A 27118-nucleotide genomic window follows, 5' to 3' on the forward strand; every position below is an offset into this window, starting at 1 on the left:
CGAGGCGGGGCCTCCTGCCGCTCTGCCGCCTGCCGTGTGCCGCGGGCTGGGCCGGCCGCCGGGGCAGGGAAGCGGACGGAGGTGAGGTAAGGGCGGCGGGGGGGCGCGGCGGCCTCGCTCCCTCCCGGGGCGCCGCTCGGCTTCCAGCGCCGCCGGCGTGACTGGGGGGGCGGCGGGCGGCTGGGCTTTTCCTCCCCTGCGTGTCTCCCGCCGCTCCGTGCCCCGTTCGCCTTGCGCTGGGCAGCGCGGGGTGCGGCGGAGGCGGGGATCGGCGGGCAGGTAGGCTGCAGTGCTGGGGGTTTGCCCCAGACCAGACCCCAGACCCTGGGCTCCTGTTAGTGCCGGGCGTGTGCTGAGCCCGTTTGTTGATGCGCCGTGTGTTTGCGCCTTCCCGCTACTTCTGCGTTGCCGGGTTTCCAGTTTTTTATGGCACCGAAGAGCTTCCTTGGAAGTAATTTTGTATTTTGCATTTGTGCCTGATTCCTCGTTGTGTATTGCACGATACGAACCCTGTTAGAAAGCGTGGAACAAAAATGAAGACTGTAGGAGTGCCTAACGCTACCACATTTTTTAAAGTTTTTGTAACAGGAAGCAGGATAAAGCCTGGCATAAATCTTCTTGACCTGGTAAAACACCACAGAAACTGTTCGTTGCACAACCGTGATCAAACAGGGGCTCTTTTTTAACTGTTTTGTATGATGACACGAGCAAGGCTTTGGTTGAAAGAGATGCCTGCAGAGATGTTGGTATTGAAACCTAGTGAGGAGCTGTGCTGCCAGTCCTGGGGCTGTGCTGGTCGCATCCGAGGTGGTGCTGGGCACAAGTACCCTGGGGAGCCACAGCTCGGCGGAGGGAGCTCTCTGTTAGAAGCAAGCTACTGAGCTGAATCAAGGTTCCAGTCTGTTTCCAGCAGCAGCTCTTCGAGAGTTTTCATCAGGGACTCGAGCAAAATGCTGGATGGGATGTAGCTTTCTTCTTCATACATTTGGCAACTGCACGTTTGTTTGACTTGGACCATTTGAGTGTGCTTGGATTCTCAAAAAACAAGTTGGAGTTGCTAAATGAACACGCTTGCCTGTCATGTAGATTGTGAAATTGAAGTGCTGTAAAAGCTGAGAAACTGGCATCAAACTTGCACACAAGTTGTTTTATAATGCAAAATCCTTAAATCAGATATTTTAAATTATTCCTTAAATGAGAAATAACCGTTATTACTTTTTTTATAAACAATATTGCTGACTTCCTCCCTCTCTCCTCAAGAGCAATACATTAATTTTTTTAATACTTTGCATCCCTGTGGTTTTGATGCTTACGGTTTTATCTGCATGAGCCCAGCTGGTCTTTTTAAATGCCTCTTAACTGTTCTTTGAAAATGTTAGTGGAAAATTAATAACGTGCTTTGGACTTAAATAAGAAATATTCCACACTGAAGTCCACATTGCTTTATATTGACAGGTATCAGGAGCTGAAATAACTTAGAAAATCTTCAAAGCACCGACTGCAAAATGAGCTCCTTCCACTCCTTGCTGAAAGGAGGTATTGTTTTCAATTGCTTTGAATATGATAAGATCACTCCTTTAGAGGTCGTTTGGATGTTCTCGTTGCCTCCGCTTTGATGGGAGGTGTTATTAAGTAGCTCTCCACTGTATTAGAATCAGCCAGTAGTGGCCAGTTATATAGAGCTACACTTACCCATATTTATTTCCCCCTGCCTGCCCCCTTCTGTGCTTTGGTGAAAACTGAGGCAGTATCTGTAACAAACACTTTGTTCTGATTCAGATTTAGAGCGGTTAACTTTGTCTCAAAGTTGAACTGGAATTTAGCTTATAAAGATTTAACATTGCAGGCTGCTTTGTGGATATTCTTCTTTGATTTCTGTGACTTCATTTTGATGTAGCTTCAACAGAATGTCTGAGATAATGGGCTTTCCTTAAAGGTATGACTTTTCTGTAGTCCTGCAACTTGGAGTATTGTCTGGAAAGGAGGCATTTAAGGACTAAAGTTTGTGGTCATCATTTCAGTGTCAGAATACCACAGTGGATAGCCAGATCTACTTCTAGAGGGTGTTTGTGCATCATTTTGTGTGACTCTGCATTTATGCATGCCCCTGTAAAATGATCAGCTGCGTTTTGTTTATATATTCCGCATATTACATGGAAACATGAAACGAGGAAAGTAGGGGCCTTGAGGAAGTGGTGGACTTGAAACAAGGTATAGTCTGTTAGAAATTTTATCTTGCTTTTCTTTGGTACCCCAGTAGGCAGCTTAACAGCTTACTCATGTCAGCAGGAGTAAGCACAGCAAGGAATAAAGTGTGCACTCTATGAATTGTGGTGGGTTAAAACTTGTCTTAGTGGTTGCACTCTGGAGCAAGTGGCTGTACATGGATTTGGTTCTCCACACCCTCCCAGCTGCATTTCAATGAAAATGTATTGAAGTTTTACTTAAAAAGTTAATGCAGTGCTTTCATATAGGTATGCTACCAAATTGGGGCACTTTACACCTCTATGCTATTAAGCTGTTTACAGAGATGATAGTGAATTGCCTTTGAACAACAATTTTTGTGTTCTTCTGCATGGCTCAAAGGCTAAGGATCTGTTGGTCGCCTTTGCTGTAATGAGTCCCCATAGGCAGTGATCAATACTGTAAAGCTACTTAAATTAACAGCGACATGCTGATAAACAATTGAGGGGCTTAGATGCTTTCCATGCTACTTCTTTGAATGTTTTTTTCATTGCGTTGGCCTTTCCAAGGGTCTGTCATGTCCATGTATTTCTAAATTATTTACAAGTAAAATCTTTTAAAAATTGGAGACAGAAAATTTGGAAAACAAAATACAGTTGTGTGTTTTGCACAGCTTCCTGAAGGACAAGTTTGCTAATTCTGCTGCCTGCAGACTTGGGGACCCAAAATGTTTCTAAATCTGTTCTTATGGCATTTAAAGTTGGCACTGTGCCTAAGGCAAGTAGAAGGGCAAATTCTGTGAAGATGGACATCCTGAAAGGAACAGAATGTCAGTATCTTAAATCAGGTCCACATGTTTGCTGCTGCATATTTCTGGATCTTGGTAGTGTTTCTCTGTACATTCTGCTTAAGAAAAAGGCTAAAAACCTTATGTGGTCACTTGAAACCATACTGACCAGAGTAGAAATGGTTAATATACAGTGAGGTATTGCAACTACAAAAGCTAGAGGCTTCTTCCCTTCTTTCCAGAGTTTTTAAGCTTTACCATTGCAATATTTGAGGGGGGGTGTGTGTGTGTGAATTTTGAAAGAATAGAACTTTAAAAAAGTTGAGCTTTAGCATACAATATTAGGAAGACATCCACCCTTGGTACTGGAGACCAGTAATGGGAACAAAATGTAAAGCTTAACCTGTTGACTGCTTAGTTATTCTTATCTTTCCCTAAATTTAAGTATTCTTAGTTTCCTTTTAGTGGTTAAATCTGACTTACAGAGTGGCTACTTATGTCTGGTTTTGTTGCTTGCTTGACACCTGTGTAATGTTATTTTGGTTTTGACAGAAACTTCATTTTCCAAAGGTCTTTGCTAGAATTCTTGGTCAATTTCATTGCAAGTTTTGTGGTTGCTCTTTTGGTTTAGGTCATCTCTCTTGTGTAGGCAGAGAATGCTTTTGCTGTACGTTTAGGATATCTATAGAAGATTTAGTTTGGTATGTGTATGCTGCTGTCCAAATGATGTGTTTAGTAAAATCCTGTTTTCCCCTTCTCCACTCCTCTTCTCCAATCTTTACAGGTAAACTGAAACTCCAAGAATGATGATCGGCTTATTGCCACATTACAGGAAAACCACATGCAAGGCAACTAAATAACGGCTATGGTATGAGTGCTTTGTCAGATCAACTGTTCAAAAGAAGTGCATACTTGGAGGCTGTTATATTGAAGTGTTGAACTCTGCTCTGTGTGTCCCTCTCTGCTACCGGAACACTTCTGCATATGAAATGTTTCAAAAGAAGGAGCTGCTGTGGCTTGTTTGTCACTGAAGTGAACTACATTGGATATAAAAGTAAGTCAAGGCTATGTGTGTTTTTCAGGGAATACCATCTCAAATATAACTAGGACCTGTGCAATGAATGTTTTGCAATAGACTGCTGTGTGGGAAACCAGATTGCTTTGGAGTGAGAGGCAGCAGCATGCAAAATATTCAGGAACTGAGGAAAGGCAAAACAGCTAAATGCAGACCTTAACCTACAAGGAGGTGTCAGAAGAGAAAGGGGTTAAGCGTTTGCCAGCTGGCTGACAGTAGAGGGCTTGGGAAGGGCTCTGGTGACATCTTGTCAGGAAAAAGGTGCCTCTGAGAGGGGGGAGCAGGACTTGGTTAAGCTTTAGAGGTTTCATGGAAGCCACTCGTGGGCCATGAGGGCAGCAAGTGTCTGTTCAGTCATGTCTTTGAAAGCTGCAAAGAAGACCTGAGGTGTGTAGTGAACCTACAGTTCTTGAACATTTTGTTTTGTGTCTGACCACAGCAATTCATATTAGCTGCGGTTTCCACATATTTGACTTTAGATGCCAATCTTAAGTGCTAGATCACACTGGAATTACAGTGTGCTTGTCATCCTGCAAAGAACTACAAGTTGATTTGCTCTTAAAAGCAGCACTGCCTCAACTGCACAAGAACAGTTCAAAGAACAAAATCTCATACATCTCTGTGACAGCGTCTCTTGTAAACATGTGGAAACAGGAATAGCTTATTCTAAATTATACAGTATAGCTTAATTTACTGTACGCTAGCATAACTTGTCTGTGCTAAAGGGTTGGAAATTTTTTTTTTTTTGGCTTAACTATGCTGACAAAAGAAAATTACACTTTATGCAAGAGTTATTCCAGTAGAAATTTGGAAAAATTCCAATAGAAACCTGAAAATTGAGCAGCCTTCTGTGGAGGCTAACAGTTGCTGTAGTTGAAATCTTCAAAGGGTGGGGCTAAATTACCAAACCCATTTTTCCCTCCTCAAGATGACTAATGATTCTCCTGATTTTTTTAAAGAGCAATGCAGGGTGTAGAGGACAGTGCAACTTGAACACTCTTACCACACTAATGGAAAAAAAATTGTTCTTTGCAGCAAAAGATGACATCTACATTTTTGCTCATTGGTCATCTCATTCTACTGATACCTGTGTTCAGCGCTGGTAAGTTAAATATGTTGCTGAAAATATCATTGAAAAAAAGAAAACCTGCAAGAGAGGAGTTGTGTGTATTTAGTAGAAATGAGTTACTGAAAGCAAATAGTGGATTTGGGGTTTGTTTTTGCTTCAGTATATTGAAGATATGCTGAATGCCTCTTGGATTAAACTTGCACTGGGGTTGGAATGGACAAATTGACATAATTATTTTAAAATCTAGCCACATAAATTTAGGGTACTGAGGATTTGACTAGCCTCTCCCTGATTCCTATGAAGAAAGTCCAAAGGGATTGGCTTCCCTGACTTAAGTTTAGCTGTCAAATGCCTTCTTTAAGAGATATGCTGTAGCTCTAGTCCCCAGAGCAGTAGGGCTCAGTTTCCTTTGCAATTAATCAGTAATGTTTTTAGTGGCAGATGTAATTTTTCAATAAAATTTAGGGCTACGTAAATGAGTGATGCTTGACTTGCTGCTCTTGGCATAAGCAGTCTAATGTTAATGTCACTGAATCAATTTAAGCTCTATAGGGACCTACTTGGAAATCTTTAAGTTAAGTGATAGGGGAAGGTGGTGGTACTGGAAAGATTACCGAAGACTTTTTTTATTCTGAAAGTGAATACACTACCTTTGTATTTATATGGTCATTCAACAAGATCTGTAAAATCAGTTCAGTCAGATGTTTTGCATTTTCATAGGAATTCAGTGTTGCACATGCATGCCAAAGATTGGAAGCTCCTAAAATCTGCTTTATAGCCAGGTGGCCTGCTCTGTGCTAAACTGGTATTCTCCAAGTAGTTTTCACTTGCAGATTTGGGTTCTTGATGACTTCTTGCAGTATCTGTCCTTCTTTCTCTGGTATTTTTTGGCTGATGTTTAAAAAACTGCTTGCTAGGCTGCATGATTGCATCTTGTCAACTTGTTACACAGCCATAATATAAAGTCCTGTGTATGCTCACCTTTTACGTGTTACTCAAAATAATGCTCATAATTTACATGGCCTTCTGGATAAATATATCAGAAATCACAAATGTAGAAGGAAATAATACATTATAGTCAGGACTTCTTAATGTAAATACTGTGCCCCTCCAAATTTCCTTTGTATTGTGACATGCTGGTTCCCAGACTTCTTTGATGTGTTAAGGTCTTGATCTCCTTCCATACTGTCTTGTGCTTCAGTTTGAAAACCATATATTCCTCCCTCCCCAGTCCCACCTCTAATTTGTTTTTGACCCCACAGTCATAATGGCCTAGTATCTACCTTAAGAATCTGATAATTCTGCAAAAGTACTAACATGTTCAAATAAAAAGGACATGACAGGTGAGTTGTGAAGCTTGTCTTGCCTGGTGAACCCCATGTGTCGTCTTATACCCAGGTTGCACTGAGGCTTACCTGTGCTTGTGGCTGACTACCTTTATAGAGGGAGGCTGTGGCTTAAGCTTTGTAAAATGTGTGGTTTAGATCCTCAGCCAGAAGGTACTTAAACAAAAAACGGTAGCCTTGCAAAGTTTTAGTGTTAAATTATTTCAGTAAGTTTATTTTCTAGATCTGTGTAGCTTGGAATGGGTATTAATATAGTTCTAAAACATAAAAATATACAGATTAAAAACACTGATAATTTTTTTCTTATTTTTTTAAATAGAAAAATGCATTATTTGTGATCACTTTGTGCTTGTTGGAGAGCCTATAGCTATTAGTTGCCCAGTAGTTACATTGCCAGGACTTCACTCTGATTACAATCTGACGTGGTATAAAAATGGTAGTCCTACACCAGTAACCACAGAGACACACGCCAGGATCCATCAGCGAGAGGGCTTGCTTTGGATTATTCCTGCAATGCTGGAAGACTCTGGACGTTATGAATGTGATGTAAGGTAAGGAAGGGAGGAGGGTAACAACTGGGTTGCTGGTGTTTACTAGTGTGATAATATATTTGCGGAACTTGAGTGTACAGAATTTTTTAGTTTGGGTAGAGAGCTTAGATCAGTTAAAAGCACACTTTTTTTTGTTTCTGCATGCTGCCTCTTTCTTCTCCCCCTACCCCGTAGCATTGCAAAAGTGGTTCATACAGAAGACTCTTTGTCTTAAAGCATGATAATATTAACAAAGGTCTGTGTGGGTTGTTTGTTGTGTTTGTTTTGGATGGAGTGTAAGGTCACAGGCGAAGGTCTTAACTGCTTCAGCTTCTTCTTGTTCAGGTTGCTGTTTGATACCGACAGATCAGAAGAACATTTTGGTTTCTTCAGTGGACAAGGTTAAATGGAAGAAGGATCCAAGAGGAGCAAACTATATTTTATGCAGTATCACAACATACAGACTTTCTGGAAAGTGTAGCAACTTTTTGGGAATTCTTTTAGAAATTTACAAATTAAAAGGCAGAAAACCATTCTTATGTTTTATTTTAAAACATTGCCAGATGTTACTGGTCAAAAATTGGCATGCATGTGAAGAGCAAAGCAATGTGCTGGACAGTTTAGAGACAGTGAAAGTAATGCGTCCTCAGTATTGCTCAAAAGATCAGAGTGCACAGAGAGGAAATAAAAGAATAGATTCTTTTCACATCTTCAGTACTTTAAAACTCTTGCTTTATTTACAGCTTAGATTAGTGCACTGGACTTCACTGCTTCAGGTGGTCAAATCTTAATTTATAATGACTGAAATTCACTGTATGCTTAACAAGAAATCAGTTTTGGGAAGACACAGGAAAATTGTTTATTTCCTCATGGTCTTGCCACAACACACTGAGTCAACTCAGGCTTTTTGGGTGACCCCAAATTTTAGTAGACTGTAGTTATGCGTAGTGGTGTGCATACGGTACATGTTATGCTGAAGGAGTTTGGGTTGCAAACTTAGTAACAGTGTTCAGAAAAAACTTCCAGTGTCGCAGGCCTTTGCACCTTCCTGCTCCAGAGTTGAAAATGAAACTAATGAAACTAAAACTGGAAGTTGGAAGTAATGTAATCCTTTCAAAGCCTACCCAGTTAAATATTTTTAATTTAGTCTTTCTTGCTATCATTCTAGAAACTCAGGCTGTGAGATATGTTCCTGTGGGCACCTCACATGCTTGGCTTGCATAATGTCAGCAGGACAAAAAACTTGCTAAAAGTTCAGTTGTGTTAACCGTAGGCTATATTTTATGCCCCAGTCACTTAAACCTTAATTACAGAACTTGTCAAGGTACAGTATATAGAAGTTGAAGCCAGGACTGTCAAAACATGCTGTTCAGTCGTCTGGAATCTTCTCCCTTAGCATAGCATTGAGAAATGAAGAGATCACCAATGATTTAATAGAGAGTATTCCTTTACTTCTGGCATAAGCTTCTGGTTTCTAGTGCTGTCTCTCCTCTGCAGAGCTACTGTACCACAGGTTCTTGTGAGCTCTTGGTGTGATGTGCTTTCACATCGATATTGTACCTTGATGTATATGTTATTCAAAAGCTCTGTCTCTTACAGCCTGTTTTTCTTGATATGTCCTTCCAAGGAGTGCTGAGACAAACCTGTCTTCTGTTCATTTGGCACCAAGGGTGTTGCAGTGCAAATATATTTTGGGTTACCCTGCACTACTGTGTGTTGGCAAATTGAAAATGGCAAGGGTGGATTGGTGCTGTGGGCTCTGTAGAGTGTCAGAACTGAGAAGTCCTGGCATTGCTTCTGGTGCTTCCAGAGCAGACCCCACTTCTCCCAACACAAAATCAGAGCTTATTCCCATCTCTTGGTCTGGAACAGGGAGGGGGTGAGGAGCTGAGGGTGGTGTTTAAGAGCTAGGGCAGATGTAGCAGAGGTGTTGAAGGCAACGCTGGTGGAGGTGCTGAAGTCCCTCTCTATAAACTCCCTGACTTGCTGGGAGCAAGGAACCTTATTGTTAATGACCTAACTTGTCTGCTGTTCTAATTACAGGAGCTTTAACCACTCGAACAAAAAAACTATACATTTAACCGTTTTTGAGAATGATAACGGTTTGTGTTTTAATGGCAAAATGAAGTTTGAACAAAAAGTGACGAGCACAAATGCTGGAAAGATTATATGCCCTGATCTAGAACATTTTACAGATGAAGATAGTCAGCCTGAAGTACACTGGTATAAGGTATTGTGCATGTCTATTTCAGATATACAAGATAAGAAGTATTTTATTTAGAATGTGTTATGAACCACCTGTGAAAGGCAGCTTTTGGAAGGGAAGGTTTATTTTCTTTACAGTTTGAGTAAGGCATCTATCTTGCTATGCTATTGGGGAGGTATAAGGAGGTATGAGAGGTATATTTTACAAAAAGTTGTCCATTTTTGGATTACAAGTTTTTTTGGAGTCAAAACCATGTGTTTTGATTTGATTTGTGAAAATCTAGTTTATCCTTTGATTATTTTATGTAGGTAAGAAATTTGCAAACTTTTCCTTAAATACAATGAGGAAAAATGTTTCCTTAAATACAAGGCTCTGTGTAATTATTTAAGTTTTGCAGAATATTAAGGTTTTCCTTTCTGTTGTTCATGGTGTGATATTCTTATGTTTCTTGCTCTGATTCTGCCAAAATACTCTGTAGACTATGCAACCTTAAAACTGTGTGTTTTGTCCACATTAAGGTGAAATTCTAAAATAATTCAATTTTTAATTCTGATTTTGGTATTAAAGTAATTTACATGAGCCTGTACATGTAAAATAACCTTGGTGTTGCATCTGTAAGTCGTCTTTTGAGACTAAGTGATCCTATGCTGCTTGTAAGTCAGGGAAGAGAAGGAAGTTTTTCACTGTATTTGTATTGCCACAGAAATGGTAATACACCCAACAGCATGAGGCACTGCTACAGCAGTTCTCATTTGTCTCAGTGAAGTAGGAATGGAGGCACGTATTCTCAGAAACTCTGCCTCAGTAACTTTTATTACACCTGAGACAGATGACTGTCAAGTTATTAAATTAAGGCAGTGTACTAAAACAAAGCATTTGAGAACTTAAAGGACTGATTGCAGTCATTTTTAAAAAGTGCAAATGCGGCAAGACATCATCAGGCCTCGTGTTAGAGTGTAGTGATGCTTGGATAAGAACTCGCATCATGGCTTTAATCAGTATTTGGCAAGTATTTTAATGATCAGTAGAGTTCAGTAACTTACTTAATTACCAGATTATTAGTTCGCTTAAATCACAGGTACTTTTGATATATTTAGGAGTGTAAGCCTGGATTTCTTGAAGACAAACGACTTTTTTTGGCAGAGGGTGAAAATGCTGTCTTGATTTACAACGCAGCTGTACAAGACAGAGGAAACTACACATGCCGTATGGTATACACATATATGGGAAAACAATATAATGTTTCACGAACCATGAGTCTAGAGGTTAAAGGTGAGTGCACTGAGGTTATTCTCTACTGATTTTGGCTTTACTATAAGTATTTGTATGCAGGCATAAACTATTTGGCATGTTACTTTTCAGCTCTGTGGAATTAGACTTGCAAACCTTCAATTATTTCCTGAATGTAAAATTAAAATACAATAATGCATGTTGATACCCTTGAGCATTGCTTCTGGGAAAGAATTGTCATGGGAAAACAGGAATGCAGGGTTAGGAATGAGAATTAGAAGGAAGCACTGGTTACTGGGGAGTGTGTGGGTGGGTTTTTTGCTAAAACAAATAATGCACCATTAAATTAAATAAATGAAGAAAAAAAAAAAAAGAGGAAGTTTTGCCGAGACCACCACAGTGAAACACCTGCTTGTGGCCCTGTTGGTGAACTTGCTTACAAAGTTCACTGGAATCTCAATTGATGGGAAGGGAGATACTATAAAAATTAAGAAATCTTCCTCTGGAAAGCATTGGCTTACTCTTGGCACTTGGTTGTGCTTTTCTGCACACAGGACTCAGAACTGGCTGTTTCAGTCTCCCAGTACTGTCAGTTATTGGTGCAATCATTGTGATTGCATCTTTGTAGGCAGCATTGCTGGTGACCTGACCAGTACCATGATAGCAGTCCTATCAGGAAAGTTGGCTGGAGGTAGTGTCCATCTTTTTAGATTAAATCAAAATTCTGACTTAAGATAGGTGATACAAGAACAGTGCGTTGTTAGCAGCAAGTCTATATTGTGCAGAATGATACAATTGCAGCTCAGTTTTAAGTGTGTGCTTGTTTAGTCTTTTACTTAAATAGATAGTCACCTGGTCTAGGAGGTCATTGATATAATCCCCTTTCTGTTCCTTATCCATCTCTGACGAAGTTAAACACATCTTTTACTTTTGTTGTTGTTCTCTGGTTTTGTATTACTTCTATATCAACTGGCAGTAAATTTCAGATTTTTTTTCTAAGTATCTTTAGTGTAAACTAAAGCCTTTTGTTAACATGGAAGCTAAAATAGAATAATTTGGATAGAATACAGCAAACCTTATATTTTCTGTTGTAAATACGAAACTGGTAGTAAGTAGGGCACTACAGCAGTACCAAACCCATGTAAAACTGTCAGCTGAAGGAGGCTGTAGAGCTGCTCTTGCCTGAAAATTATATTTTTCTCTTTCCTTCTGTTAGAAGGACCACTGCAGGTGATACCAGAGTTTATTTATCCAAGGAACAATACAATTGAAGTAGAACTTGGTAAGTAGTGACTATTTAAGAACTCATTAACACTCAGTAAAACAAATAAAGCTCATGGTCTTTCTGAAACAACATATGAACGGTTCCTTCCACTGACTTAAGCAAGACGGGGAGATAGGCACGTGAATTGAGGATATCTGGAAGACAGATGATAGAATGATTCCTGCAAATAATTTGCAGGGGGGAGTAACGGTGCCTAAGATTGGAGTCTCTTGACCAGCAGTGTCAGGTGGGATGCATTTATTTTTTTAATTATTGCCATCTGTCCTTTGTACCACTTCTCAGTGTCTATGTCTTGACATACCCTCAGTACCTGTGGAAATATGGTTACATATATATAACATGTTAGGATAGTTACTAGTTGACCAGTTCAGTAGTTTTTCCTCCTGTATGTTTCCTGTCTCCCTTCCCCCTCCACAACCTGGATTTTGTTCCTCGTTCTAGGGTATTAAAAGGTTTCAGATACTAATCTTTTATAAAACAATGAGCTGCTAGTTGATGGATATCCCTGGTATTGTTTATCCTAGAAATTTCTTAAATAAGGGATTCTGGATATAATGAATAATTTCTTCCCAGTGAGGACAGTCATGCAGTGCAGCAGGCTGCCCAGAGAAGCTGTGAAATCTCTGTCCTTAGAAGTTTTGGAATCTGCCTGGATAAAGCTCTGAGCAGCCTGGTCTGACCTCAGAGCTGCCCCTGCTTTGAGCAGGAGGTTGGGCTAGAGACCTCCCAAAGTCCCTCCCAGCCTCAATTATTCTGTGAATCTAGGGACCAAGTACATGGTATGAAGGTTTTTTTCCTAAGCAAACATATACATGTTTAGATTGCACCATATATTGGATAGAGTTGTGTTCTACTAATGTAGTCCAGAAGAATGGGTTTGGAGCTGCTTGAACTGTAATTTTTTTTTCCTTTTTTTGCACCAAGGGGAACTTTTTCAAAGAAAGTATTTGATTAAAAAGGGCATTAACTGATTTTGGAGAAGTGTGACTGACTTACTTCCTAGTACAGGATCTAACTGATTTTGGAGAAGTGTGATTGGCTATTTCCTAGAACTTGCTAGTACAGGATCTAAGCTGTTTTGTAATCTTTTAAGGAAGGATTGTTACCAACCTAGATCATTAGAGAAGCTCTGAGGAAACTTTGTGTTGGGGCTCTGGCACCACATGGGAGCTGAGGCCAGAGCATTGTGGGTTATTCTTACTCATGTCACACTGATGGTAGTCTCACATAACACAGCTACTTTTGCTTCTGCTTTTTCTGACTTTGAGCTTGTAACTACTGTGTATGTCAGGTGTTCTTTTCTCATGTTGAGGCTTCAAGCTTCTTTTCCCATGATGTGAAACACCTCGTCTGGCCCAAATCCTAACTTTGAGTATATGGTGTTAAACTGAACAACACTGAAGTACTGCTGGGTTTTGCGGTTTGATTTTGTTTGGGGTTACTTTTTTTGTTGCAGTTGTTCTGGGTCTCGGTTGTTTGAATATTATTTTTTTTTTTGACCTCAACAGCTTGTGAAAGATTCCTCATTCTGAACTTGCCAGGTTCTGGTGAGGTTCAGTAGATATTAATCAGAATAATGAATGAGCTTTAATAGAAATCATGTTCCTCCAAAGTCCGGAAGGCTTCGTTTTAAACAGTGGGAATATTCAGGTTCTGATACAAACAGTATTATTTTATAGACTTACAGTCCTGCAGTCTTCAGATGGTTATTTACTTCTGTTGGAAATACTTTATAATGGCTCAGTAGCTGCTTCTTTTCTGGTTATTGCATCTTCTCTGGCTTCATTATAATTACATGCCTGAAAAGAAGCTGTATTTGTGTTTTTTCACTAATAAGGAAATTTGTTCACCAGATCTTAGGCTGAAATAGGGAGACTTTCCACAGTCTTTTTTTTTTAAACCTCACACAACCCTCATCTTTATGTGTGAAAACTTTCCTTTTTCTTTGTAATTGTAACTGTGAAAGAACTGAACCAATATTATGGTGGGGCTTCCCTGTACTGTATCTCCCACCCACTAAAACATCATACAGGTCTCATCCCCAGTTCTGACTGGTAATTAGTTATTACTTCCCATTTAATTCAGAAAAACTCTTACCAATGCAGCCTCTACTCAGAAGGAGCCTGATCTGCACAGGCCCTTAAAAAGCTTTTTAATTTACTGAAGATATCCTTTAGGTTTTTCTTAATCCTTGATAGTACTTGCTGAGAAAATGGAGAATTGAGCAATTATTAGGCCAGGGGCTGCCTGTGACTCAGCCTATATTAAGATGTGTTATGGGACAACTTGTTTTAGACTCCTTATTTTAGAATAGCTTTTGGTCCATATTTGTTATGGCTTGGATACGGCATTAATTAGAAGTTGCTGATATATTATTGGATGCCTTAGGCCAGCTAAGATGAACAAACCTTGATTGCCTTACAGACATGAGGAAGGCAGGAAGGCAGTCCCATGTGAGACTAGGAGACAGAAAGCCTCCACCCACAAAGTGGGATTATTGTGGCTACTGAAGAACTACAAATGATGCCCTACTACAGCGGGACTATTTAAAGGAAGTTGGTGAAGTTTTTTGCTTTGTTTGGGGTTTGGGTTTTTTGCACTGCCATTCAAAAGTAGTATTCTCTGTCTGGTTCCTTTAATGGGATGCTGGGGAAAAAAACAAACAAACAAACAAAAAAAACCCACAAAACTTTGCTCCTATTAAATACCTGGCTGTGGGGCAGAATCTGGAAACACCTGCATGAGCGTGAAAATGCCTGTAAGCTTTTTGCATGAGAAATGGCAGGAGAAGTTTGTGTAGAAACTTAACAGTACATTTGTGAATGTATGGAAATGGAAGATTTGAGTTTTTTTTTTTCCTTTAGAAGAGCTGTGCAATGCACTAAACCACATCTTTAGAAAAATTCATTATTGTTGTGGAAGGACATGAGGAAAGAGATTGGGGAGTATCTGCAATTTCTGTGTGAACTCTTGTTCAAGTTACTGCTTTGCATGTGAGCTAAAGGTTTATTCCATACTTTTGATAGAGACTATCCCTTGGTGGAAGCATCTAGATCTGATGTGGTTCTAGGAGACGAAACACTGAAATCTTTACATAGGTGAACTGAGAGCCCATCTTCTCCTATCAAATCATAACTTCCATGGGTAAAATACAGAAGGAAAGGACTCCAAGAAGGCTGCTTACCTTCCTGTAAGTGGAGCTCTCTGAGGTACAATGGCAATAAATATAATCTGCAACTTGGTTTGCTTTCTTAATACTGAGGCATTCTGTAAGGTCTGGACTCTTGGTGGCAATGGAGCTGAGTGACGGGTGAGCTTGCTCTGGGAGCAGAGTGTGAGAGTATCCTGAAACCATCCCAGTGGACAGTGTTGGCCAAAGACTCTGATCTGGAGTAAAGATATGCGTGGTCACTGAGAATGGGATTCAGCTCTAGGGTGTAGTTGTCTACACATGAGTGTTTGCATATGAGCTAGGGTCCTTAATTCATGCTATAATCAATGGGGGATCAGTTCAGTTGTCTACATGTGGATGTCTAGTCCTGTTTTGGGTGGTCCGTCTACTCTAGCAGTGCAGGTTTCTTGAAGATCTGGAGTTCTATCTGCCAGCTCCATATGGATGCCTTGGATGCTGGAGAGCATATCAGATGTCACCATACTATGTACATGCACTTGGTTTGAGCCCTGGAGATCTTTCAGTGGAGTCTAGAGAGTCATTCAGTTGATAAGGTCCAGGTGTCTACTTTAATGTGAGTAGACTTCAGCAAAGCTGAATGATGTTACTAGCTTAGACATCTAGCTGACATGTAGACATGAACATTTAAGACACCTACATTTGGGGTGGAATTTATATCCAGACCAGAGACACCCAAGTATGGATTACTGATGGATGAGGTTTAAGGACTCTGCTTTTTGTAAGGTAAGTGGGGTTTTACATATCCCTCCTTTTCCCAGCTGTTCTCCAGTCACTTGATCCTGCTTCTGTTACAAGACTTTCAACTGCTGTATTTAATTTTTTTTTTGTAGGCTCTCATGTAGTTATGGAATGTAATGTATCAAGTGGCATAAATGGCTTTATTCCATTCTGGCAAGTTAATGATGAGGATGTTGATAGCTTTGACAGCTCCTACAGGGAACAGTTCTATGAGTAAGTATCCTTATACATTGAATTGTAAGTGCATTTGTAGGTGAAGTAATCTGCAGTAATTTGCAGTGAATTCACCAGCAAGTTGACTACTAGTCAAATGTCAGTAGTTATGAAAAGACCGATTAGAAGTCTGCATCAAGTACATTATATTCTTATTGCTTGGTTTAAAAAAAAACACAAACATTTTATTAGAAATATTGATGTCTGATACAAGTGTAATGAAACAATTATATGTAGCTTTTTATAATGCTGTTGTGAAATATAATTTTGTAAGGCTTATTTATGCATTTGTTCTTCTGCAATCCTTTTTGCTAATAAAGTCTGCCATCTATCATTAATATGGGAAGGATAGATTGTTCAAAAAAAAAATAATCACCCAGCTTATTTTTATTTGTGAAGCTGGTCCTTTTCTACGTACAGGCAACAGCTGCTAATCCTCAAGAACACAAAGCAGAAGCTCTTGTTACAGGACATTTAGGGGCTTTTTTTATGTTCAGGAAAATTAAACACAAATTAGGCTGATAAAACCAGCAATTTGTTCAAAAGAGTGGGACCTTTGTTATTCAGCGACTGGTCTATGCTGTGGCAGAGTGTGGATGTACTGTTTGCTTTGTCATTTTATCAATCACCGCTGTCAATATAACCCTTAAAATGTGCTGCAAAGAAGAAATTAATAAAAAAAATAATCTTAGCTGGTCAGTTCACACTCATGCAGAAGCATTGCCGTCTCCACCAAGTGCCATCATGAGTGCAAAGTATGGCTAGAGAGTTACGTCACAGACTGCTTTTAAAATTACCTTTTTCATTCATCTGTGTCTGGCTTCCAGAAGCAGTCGTATTTCCACTTTGTCCCCAAGTTCCTTTAGCGGGAATTATTACTTTCATTATATACTTGGTTGTTTGTCTATAAATATTCAGGCCTCAGCTTGTGGTCTCTAAGGCACAACTAAGTCCGTTATTCTTTAGGGCATGAAGTTTCTCGGCGTCACCAGTTTAGACACATGTGCAACTTTGTGTAGCTATGTTTAAAGTTTTAATAACTGCAGCTCCTGAAACCAACTTGGTGCTGCTATTAAACACGTCTTCCTGAAAAGCATTTAATATATTTAATTCAAAGCAATTATCTTGAAAATTTTTGGCTTGCTTGGAAGCGATCTCCATTTCTAATCGCTACCTTGCCTGATAATTTTCCTATGCCAGAGATGGAGATGTGCAAAATACATCCTGTGCAAGTGCTAATTAGGATTAATAGTTCAAAGCAAGTTAGCCAGTATCAGAGAAAAACTAAATTAATTGCAATAATAATGTTTTATTTTTAAAAACAGTAGCAATTTCTCAGCAATTAAATTTGTGGAGCATTTGCTAGTAGAAAACCACATTGTAGGCATGGCCAACATTATGGACTTGAGGCTTACACCTGGGAGGTAACTCTTTCCTCTGCTGGGAAGAAAGTTAAAATTTACTAGAACAAATCTGAACATGTTACAAAATGATGAGGTTTGTAATGGCATCCCATGACAGAAATTGCTGGCAATTATTTATGTAATAGAAACTGGTTCTTCAGGATGTTCTGCAAAATTAGTTTTCCTAAGTACTCCAGGTGACATCACTTTAGTACATAGAGTAGGATGCCAGTTTGTAGGTACCTTCCTACTGTGGCCCCTCCCATTTTATACTTTTAAATCTACCTTAGAGCAGAACCGTATTTAGCAGGATAGCATATTACATCTCCAGGCTTCTTGTGGCAAGAGATATCAGATATGAAGACAGTATCACCATGTTTGTTGTCATTTGACACCAGGGTCACCCAGCTTTTGTGGATTTTGTTCATCATTATTTCCCAAGTTGGTTGGTGCCATTGACTGTGGACAATGTGGGCTTGGGCAGTCTGTTAGTATCCTTAGAAAGCTCTCTGCTTCATCTTTAGTATAAACAATCCTGGAATAGTCTTTTGTTCACAGAATCATTTAGGTTGGAAGAGACCTCTTGAGATTGTCCAGTCCAACCCCCCCCTGCTCAAGCAGAGTCAGATAAAGCAGGTTGCTCAGGGCTGTGTCCAGCTGGGTTTTGAATATCTCCACAGGTGGAGACTTCACAACTTCTCTGCGCAACCTGTTCCAGTGTTTGCCCACCCTGACAGTGAAAGTGTTCAGCTGTCAGTGGGCACTACGGAAAGGAGCCTGGCTCCTTCACCCCTCTAGCCAGGTATTTACACACATTAGTAAGATCTGTGCCCTGCTCCCGAGCCTTCTCTTCTCTAGGCTGAACAGTCCCTGCTCTCTCATATGACAGGTGCTGTGCTCCCTTCCTCATTTTCACATGTACTGGTCCCTAGTACATCTTTTGTACTGGGGACCCCAGAACTAGCCCCACTACTCCAGGAGTGATCTCACCAGTGCTGAGTAGAGAGGAAGGATCATCTCCCTCGACCTGCTGGCAGCACTCTTCTTAATGCAGTCCAGGATGCCTGGGGACTGGTTATTCCTCCTCAGGTGCAGAATTTGCATTTTGCTTTGAGATTTATTCGGTTCCTGTCAGTCCATTTCTTCAGCCTATCAATGTTCCTCTGCATGGCAGTATGACCCTCTGGTGTATCAGCCGTTCCTTTGAGCTTTGTACCATCTGCAAAACTGCTAATGGTGCACTCTGAACGACCCGGCATAAAAACCCAACAACCCAATGTGCACGGAAAATGCCGCGTCACCTCTGGTCATGAAGCTGTTTGTTACAGGGGTGATATTTACTGTGCTTTACTGGCTTCTTGGGTTTACAGAGGTAAAAAATGAATGCTCTTGTATTTGTGGATAGATGAACCTATCTCATATTAAGCACTGATATTTCAGTTTCTCTACAGATTTTCCTTTTTACCCTTTTTTTGATGACAGAGAGGGGATGCCTCATGGACTTGTTGTATCTGGAACAAAGTTTAACATTTCAAAAGTGGAAATAAAGGATTATGCTTATAAATTTTTCTGTCACTTTATATATGGCTCTCAGCATTTTTCAGCCTACATCAAACTGGAGCGCCCAGGTAAGAGATCTCATCCTGATAAAATGGTGATAAATGACGCTTGCTTCTCAGTTTGACAACACCCTACTTAGAGCTAGAGTTCTGTGATGCACCATTATGCAAGTGGGCAGTGCAGCTCAATACCTTTTGTTGTGATTTTTTTTTTTAATATATTCTAAGCAAAATTAAAGAAAAAGAGCTTTGTCTTCCCTCATTCGGTGTTTTAAGAAACATTAATGAAAGACTTCAATTGATTTGAAGCAAGTTATGAGACCTCAGTGGAATACTGTGCTTCATTTTACACACTTGTACTTAAAGAAGCATGTGGATCAGAGGAGATCATGTGTCTAGGAGAGCAGTGAAAATGGCCAAATCTCTGAAAGAGCTGAGGGGAAGACATAACTAAGTGTGGAACAGACTGTCAAAAGGACATGAATGTATATGTAGACCTGGTTGTCCACTCAGTAACAAATAATGGGTTCAGATTGCCAGGAGAAAGAAAAAAAATGTATCTATAAAGTAGGAGAAACTCTTAACAGTGATGTTAGTGAAAGAATGAAATAGATTGCTTGGAAAGGTTGTGGACTTCCCATTACTGATAAATGCACTGTGTTATCACCTTCTAGATAGGTTCATGCATATTGATTGGGGGCATCTTGACACTTGTTGAAGACCCCACTCTTGCACTCAGAAACAAGGATAAGTTTGACCTATTGCTGACCAGCATGAAATTTTCTTTTTAGTAGGTTAAGTTAAAGGTAAGGCTAGCTTTAAGAACTCAAATGCAAGGCTGAAGAAATTAGCTATTTTTGTTTAAAACCAGATATCAGATGTTAAAAGTGCCCATTTTTAATTTTAATTTAGCTGCAGAAGAGCTTCTGGTCTATTGAGCTTGTATTGAGCTGGCTTTGTCAACTGTGAGCCAGTCCTTTGACAACTGTTATTCTCGAACTTTAACTGGCCACATTGTAAACAAATAATTGACTGAAGGTGGATCTGAGCTCTAGCTTGTTGCCTAAGTTCTTCATAAAGGTTGTCAGGGTAGGATTTAACCTCAGAAGTCCTTTAATATGTGTGAATTAAAAGATTCAGTTTGTGGAAGGTGTATGTTTTAAGGACAACAGATCTGTTAAGGACAACAAATTAGTAGGTTCAATGACAGATCTTCAAAGAGGTTAGAGGCAACGGAAAGCTGTTTTTTCTGGGGAGAACAGCATGGCCAGGAAATCACTTCCCCACCTCCAACCTTCTTGCTTTCTGACTGATAAAATTTTGTACAAGAATTCTCATTCTACTGCTGCACTAGAATATACATCAGTATTTTGGTGTTTCAGCTGAAGAGTAGCCTTATTTGTCACATTTATCTTTTCTCTGAAAGAATAAAGCAGACTTATCAAATAATAGTATTTGCAGAAAGCATACACGAAAAAATTCAGTCCTATACATTAATTCCTTTTAAAAAAATACTTTAATGACTGAACGATTCTGAACATCTCTTTTGTCTTTCTTTGGTTCTAGTGTATAACTGTGTTTTGTTTTTGTTTTTTTTCCCTCTTCTTATTTAATTCTACTACAGCTCGGAACATTCAGGGTTACTTAATTGGAGCGGGAGTTTCTTTGGTGTTTTTAGTATTTTTTACTCTCTTTATCTACAAGATCTTCAGAATTGATATTGTGCTTTGGTATCGGGACTCCTGCCATCCCTTCCTGGGTAAAAAAGGTATGTTTGTGTAACAGTGCTGTGCGCTGTAATGAGCCTCCACCTTCCCTGGCAAAGCAATGAGTTAACCTCATGGAATATGGTTGGTCTTCCTTGAGAGTTCTGAAAGGATAACTTGTTTTTAGGATGTTTAGAATTACTTCAGATAACAAAAGCATCTACAGGGGAAAAATCAGCAACTTTGCAGGAATCCAGTACTATTGTTCCTTTCCCTGAAGACCCACTTCAGTGGTTTGAATGCTGTTCTGACAGCAGTTGTTCAGATTTCTTTTAATTACTGTTCTTACAGAAAGCAGTAATACAGTGGAATTGTTTGGTGTTTTTTATTTGCCAAAAATGAACCAGGACAAATCTCATTTTCTTTTGTTTTCCATTTGAAGGCACTATTGATTATCTTATTTTCTGTAAATTCCTGGCATTCAGAAAAATGTTGCTAGGAGTGCTGTCTGTGAGAGTATGCTGAAATATGGGTCATTCCAAGCATCTGAGAGGAGGTGCATGGCTAGAGAAACAAAATATTTTCTAGAGGTACTGAGGTTCTGTTAGATTTCTTTGAAGTCTTTAAAATTTAGTCTTTCTGAAAAGTTTGTTCCAAAATGTCTAATACAATTCAGAACTTGAAATTTGCCAAATACTTTGTTTTTGTTTTCATGTCTAAATGGTTGCTGTGTTTTGACATTCCAGGTTACAAAAAAAGACCTATGAGCTATATGGCAGCTGGACTTTTTAGGGTTTCAGTTGTACTACTGGAACCAGTATTTTCCAGATAACTCAGTGATAGCATTTTTTTTATTTAGAGTTCAAAAAAGAATATTCAAACCTACTTGATTTTGCAGGTATCTTTTGCCTATTCAGATCCTGAATACTGAATTCTAGAAGGCTTGATTCCACAAATATTTCAGGCTTAGTATAATTATACGTGCTTAGATAATAGCAGGATTAGGACCAATGATTCAAGTGAAAAAAACCCCAGAGTTTAGAGACTTATTTGTTTGCTTTCTTGCTTTACTGTCTTTAGAATACATTTTTATATTACTCTTATTTCTCACCCTTTAGTTTCAGATGGGAAGATCTATGATGCTTACGTTCTGTATCCAAAGAACGGAGAGAGCTGCTTGTATTCATCATATATTTTTGCTCTGAAGATACTGCCAGAGGTCTTAGAAAGACAGTGTGGATATAAACTCTTCATATTTGGGAGGGATGATTTACCAGGAGAAGGTAAGCTCTCTGAAGACAAATTACATTTGAGTTTTCTCACTGGCAGCTGCAAATACAACTCAGAAACAGACAATCAACCAGATGTGATTCTAAGTATCTCCTACCATTGAATGAGCTATGATTTTCTTATTCTCTTTGATGGAGAATGAGCAACACAGCACTGGGTGCTCTCATGAATCTGTTTACGTCAGACTTTCTCTTGTCATCATTTAGCTCTTCCAGGTGTTGGGTTTTTTTCAATACCTGGCTAGTCTAGACATCTGGAGATGGAAAGATGCTGAGGGGAAAAGGACTTGCTATTGTGGCTGTGAATAATGACTAATGGCAGGAAACATGGAAAAGAAGATCTTGTGAGTGGTGTGAAAAGAGCCTGTTGCTTTGAGGTGCCATTTGACAGTGTGACGTCTCTACTGTTTCGTTTTCATTTGTTCTAAAAATTGCTGTCAAAACAGCAGGATGCAATAAAGGGTATAATGGATGCTTAGATAGTGCAGGTGGAAGAAAAAGAATACAAAGCAACACTAAGTTATCTGGAGTGATCAGCTGTATCAAAGATTACTTGTCCCTAGTGAAGGTTCTTACAAAGCATTGCCTTTCTTGCAAGGCTTTAAAAACCTTGTGGAGGTTTCCTATGTGTGCATCAAATTGAAATTTCTAGCATCGGACACTGAAAATTGCAGTGTCTGTCCCATCGACTGCTTACGTGGGGTGAAATGGTGAAAGTCTGAATCCTTCCTGGTCTTGTGACTTTAAAAAGATAATACTGAGACTGAATAAATTTGCAGAGCAGGCCCTAAATAGAAGTTTGTTTAAAAAAAAAAAAAAAAAAAAAAAGAATTGTGAACTAACCTACATGAGGTTGTATATGGATTTTCTTTTTATTTTCTTTTTACATCTGAAGGCCTTTGGCGGTGGTTTGAGAAGGAAGCATTCCCTACAAAGTAGAATCTAAAGTGCTGCTTTATTTTTCCAGCTTGAAAAAACGCAATCATCTATTCTCAGGGTTAACCCATATGTTTTTTGTGTGGTATTTACCTTGTTTTGCTGTTTTGGAACTAGTTGTATGGAACACCATTGAAGTGATGATTCTTTGCTTTCTCTTCCACTTACCTGTAACAAAAAATGGTTAAACAGTTAAACATATCAGAGCAAGCTGCTCAAGGAAAAAGGTCATAGTTTTACCTAGGCCTGTGGTTTTGGAACTTGTGTTTTAGCAGTTGCACCTATGACAGTAATAAAATGGCATTAGCAAGATTAGTAGTAGGTAGATGATAACTTTTCTCTGTTTATGCAAAACAAGAATATAGACATGCAGTCTGATGGGGTCAGATTGTGTTGCATTGGCCAAACGTCTACTTGTTGGCCTAGCCAACGTAACTGCTTGCATGCTCTTATCCTGTCCCTATTTGTGAGGTAAAGTGTATGGGCCTAAACTATCAAGCAGTGAATGAACCAGCTGCAAGATGCTGGTAACAAAAAATAGAAACATACAGCCTTAATTTTGCACAACGTTTTTCTCTACAGCTGTGATCAGCGTCGCTGATGAAAAAATCCGTCAAAGTAGAAGAGTGATAATTGTCTTAGTACCAGAACCTTCGTGTTACAGTATTCTAGAAGATGCATCTGAAAAGCAGCTAGCCATGTATAATGCCCTTATTCAAGACAGCATTAAAGTAATTCTTATTGAACTTGAAAAAATACACGATTATGCAGCCATGCCAGAATCCATCAAATATATTAAGCAAAAGCATGGGGCTATCCGATGGAATGGAGACTTCTCAGAAAGGTCTCACTCAGCAAGTACCAGATTCTGGAAGAAAGTGCGCTACCACATGCCATCCAGAAAAAATGGATCTTCATCAGGATTGCATTTGTTACCAAAGGACTTTAATTCTCCCTAAATAACAAAAGAAAAATGACACTTAATAACTAATTCAGTTCATGTGGTTGGTGATGGAATGATTGAAGGTCATATGTATCTGTTTTGTGCCAACCATCTTGTCCAATTTTTTTGGATTGATGGTACTACAACTTCATCTACAGATGTGAATCGTTTTCTTCCGGCCAGATCAACAGAATGCCTTGAAATGTCATCAATAGCATAGTGATGACATGGAAACCATGTAGGAAGTACATGAGGACTTTTCCAAGAATTGCACTGTGATTTGGTGGAATTCTTTTGGTATTAAAAATGGAAGGGAAAAAAAAAACCCTTATCAAAACCCCAGAGAAGTTGGGGTTTGCAATTAAAGGTTGAATATGAAGGGAACTATGGTAATTATAATTGTGATATTACATAATGGGCGTGGTTGATGCCAGTACGTTTTTATTTTATTTTTTTAATGAAATGACACAAAACTTTTCTTTGTTACAAGTTTATTACTTGCCTTATACAGTTTGCTGAAAGATAAATCCCCCGTGTTACTGCACCAGTGTGTTACTGTTCAAAAGGTAAGAAACAATCTTAGCCCCCCGAAAGTGCAATTGAACCTGACAAAGCATAAATACCCTTCTGTGATCTTTTTTCTATTTTAAAGAACTGTACCATTTAGTCACTTGTCCCATGCAGACATCAGAAATATACCATTGTAATGCAGTACTGAATCAAAAAAATTAATCTCCAGGGAATCTTTTTCCCCAGTTAAATAACTGAATATATTTGTTCTTATTTTACCCAAGTGGAACAATGAGCTAATGACACAGACTCTCTCATGGGCAGTACAGGATGGCTGGCTTCATCTGCCTTACCTTAAAGACCAGATCAAGGGGCTTCAGGGCACCCACTTCTCATGGGTCGCTGTTGCTGAAGGAGAACAGGTCTTCCCTCCTGTTCCCAGCCAGGGTGCTTGTTTTAGCCTTTGTCAACTCTGAAAGCTGAAGGTGGCTGAACAGACATGAGAGAAATTACTCTTTTTCCCTGGGATAGTTTTCTCGGAGATTAGTGAGTTTTATCTGGTTCCTGGAGGGTTCAGAGTGCAATGGGGGATGAAAAGGGGTGGTAGAACCATGCCTTTTGGCTCCAGATGTGTTTAGAAAATAGCATTGTTGCTCAGTACTTTAGTTAAAGTGAGAGGGAGAGATGCCCTGTGTTCCCCCTTGCTTGCTTTACTGCGCTCCCCCTGCCCTGATGATGTAAGGAATCTGAGGTGACTGTGTACTGAATTTGACAGGGGCTGAATGAGTCGGGAGATGTGAGAGCCAAATTTCCTGTGCTTTTCAGTCTGTCCTTGAAAGTTAGATTTTTAAGTTATGAGATCTAGTTGTATGTGGAAGCTTCAGAATTTGACTGTTACTGCCTTTAACTGCTGATTGCAACTCTGAATTCCTATGTGTGTCCTATCGGCTTCTCTCTTGCAGCACCTTTTGTTCTACCATTCAAACTCCAATCTAGCTTTTTCCGTGCAGCTCCCTTATCTTGGAAGAAGCAACTTACTATTGCAAAACTCCATCACATCCCAAGCAGTCCCTGAAGGCTGTTGCTAATACAGTATTAGGCAGAAATTCTCCCTTTGAGTTGGTCCTTTGATAGCTCCACTTTTTCATCTGAAAAAACTCATGTTCTGCATCCTTCAGAATTTGTCTACTCACTGTGATGCTTCAGTGTTGGCTTTTTCTTCTTTCATGGCTCAAGCATTTATCTTATGCCTCCATCCTCAAGCAAACAAAACTGTAGTGTGAGGTGCCATCTCATGGAAGAACTTCCCAGTGAACGTGGGATGGTGTGACCCTTGTCTTCTGCCCAATAAGTTACAAAACAAATGGAAATAGGTTCCTCTCCCACCTAAAGTGCTTTAGTTACCTCTGTGTATGGTGGAAACTTGAAACCTGCTTCTGAGAGACAGTGACTTTTGAACTTCGTGAGTTGCGTGTGTGTTTGGTCAGAATGGAATAAAAATCTTTTTATTTCAGGATAGGAGGGAAAAAAAGTGCATTTGAAATACCAGGCTATTTCAAAGTGTTATGGTACTGGAGTTTTATTGATGAATGTTATGTATGTATAGAATAATGCACATGCTTATATTCTGTTCTCATTCTGTGTTTTAGTCAAAGACAGAAGTGTCGAGGGAGGATTAGTTCTGGTCATGAACTACCACATTCACTTAGCTGTTGCACAGAGTCCACTTTTAAATATGGTGTGTGTTCAGTGACAGCCTGTTGTAGGGTAGAAGAGCCGTGAGATCTACCTGAAGTTACTGAGATCCATCTGAGCAAGGCTAATTGTTATGGTTCATGTCGATAGAAGAATTTAGTAGGACAGAAGCTGTAGTTTGGTCACAGAACTCTTCTGTAAGAAGATCCCTATATCAAATGTGAAGTCTAGATACTGGAAGTATGGTATTTGTACTCTCAGGGATAGGGTATAATACTGACTTTGTGCTTCCACCTTGACAGCTCACAGTATGTGGGCCAGCCAACAGAGTTCCAGTCACCTCGGGCCTCCTGAATTATTTTTGCTGACTGGACTAGATTGAATGAAAAACTGCTACTTATTATCCCTGCCTTTAGGGATAGGAAAGTTTTATTTTACTGAGCCAAAATACTGTTTTTTACAAAAATGTTTGTTCCTTTTGATATATTTATACAAGTGATGCTAAAATTGTCATGTGTGTTATGTAAAGACACTTTGAAGAAAGGTCCATTTCTTTATTCAATAAAGACACTACATACTTTTTTCTTACAGCACCGCTATGTTTTTCCTCATTCCTCCGCTAAAGCATGCTGAGAATGAACAACGGCAACCAGCAGTCTTGACTTGAAGTGTCTTAAACAAGGCTGCTAAATTAGATCTTCATTCAGGCTGCTGAATGTGTCAGGGGAAAGGGTCTCATTAACCATTGTGTAAACTTAGTTTTGGCACAACATTAGCACTAACCACCTCGCGCTGCCTGGGCAAACGGGAGCTGGGAGCTTGGCTCTGCTCTGTCCTGTACTCCTCTTGCAGTGAGGTGAAGCTAAAGCAGCCCCATGGCTGCTGCCTTGCTCCCTGAGACCAGCACCGTCCCCAGCAGTACCCCGCCGAGCAACTTTTGCTGCAGATCCTCAAGAGCTGGTGAAAACACAGGGGACCTCAAATGGAGGAATTGTGTAGGGCTTCTCGGCAGCAGTGGGGAGGCAGCCTTTTCTGCTTATCTCCTGGGGGAAGCCCTGACTCTAACGGGCTCCAGGAAAGCCACAGGCTTGGCAGTAGGGTTGCAGGGGCTGGTCTCACATGAGACCTTGTGTTGATTTCAGAGGGGCTAATGTGCTTAGCATAGGGTTTACAAAGTAATTTTCAATCCCGATAGATAAAAGGAGCTTATAAAAGTAGGAG

At 39.7% G+C, this 27118-nt stretch overlaps 1 protein-coding gene across 10 annotated transcripts; it reads left to right on the forward strand.

Annotated features, from left to right (window-relative positions):
• LOC101912007 (interleukin-1 receptor type 1-like) lies at window positions 1-26480 on the forward strand. 10 transcript variants are annotated; one of them, XM_055801578.1, is made up of 15 exons: window positions 1-86; window positions 1456-1536; window positions 1847-1936; window positions 2022-2211; window positions 3756-4025; window positions 5082-5148; window positions 6781-7012; window positions 9035-9221; window positions 10295-10469; window positions 11644-11709; window positions 15736-15856; window positions 18700-18887; window positions 20443-20586; window positions 21643-21807; window positions 23332-26480. In XM_055801578.1, exons 6-15 carry the CDS (start codon window positions 5088-5090, stop codon window positions 23706-23708), a joined length of 1716 nt encoding a protein of 571 aa, XP_055657553.1. In that variant the 5' UTR covers window positions 1-86; window positions 1456-1536; window positions 1847-1936; window positions 2022-2211; window positions 3756-4025; window positions 5082-5087; the 3' UTR covers window positions 23709-26480. The 10 variants fall into 10 exon arrangements, with proteins under 10 accessions (XP_055657553.1, XP_055657557.1, XP_055657554.1 ...); XM_055801580.1 differs by having other exon boundaries at window positions 28-81; XM_055801581.1 differs by lacking the exon at window positions 1-86 and adding an exon at window positions 297-626.
• The last annotated feature ends 638 nt before the right edge of the window (window positions 26481-27118 follow it).

The sequence above is a fragment of the Falco peregrinus genome, chromosome 4, assembly GCF_023634155.1.
Source record: "Falco peregrinus isolate bFalPer1 chromosome 4, bFalPer1.pri, whole genome shotgun sequence".
Taxonomy (NCBI): Eukaryota; Metazoa; Chordata; class Aves; order Falconiformes; family Falconidae; genus Falco; species Falco peregrinus.

Coding starts and splice junctions, on each gene's coding strand:
- LOC101912007 (XM_055801578.1), top strand. CDS start 5,088: ATGACATCTACATTTTTGCTCATTGGTCATCTCATTCTACTGATACCT. Junction 5,149..6,780: donor GATACCTGTGTTCAGCGCTG/GTAAGTTAAATA, acceptor TTTTTTAAATAG/AAAAATGCATTATTTGTGAT. Junction 21,808..23,331: donor GGATGATTTACCAGGAGAAG/GTAAGCTCTCTG, acceptor TTTTCTCTACAG/CTGTGATCAGCGTCGCTGAT.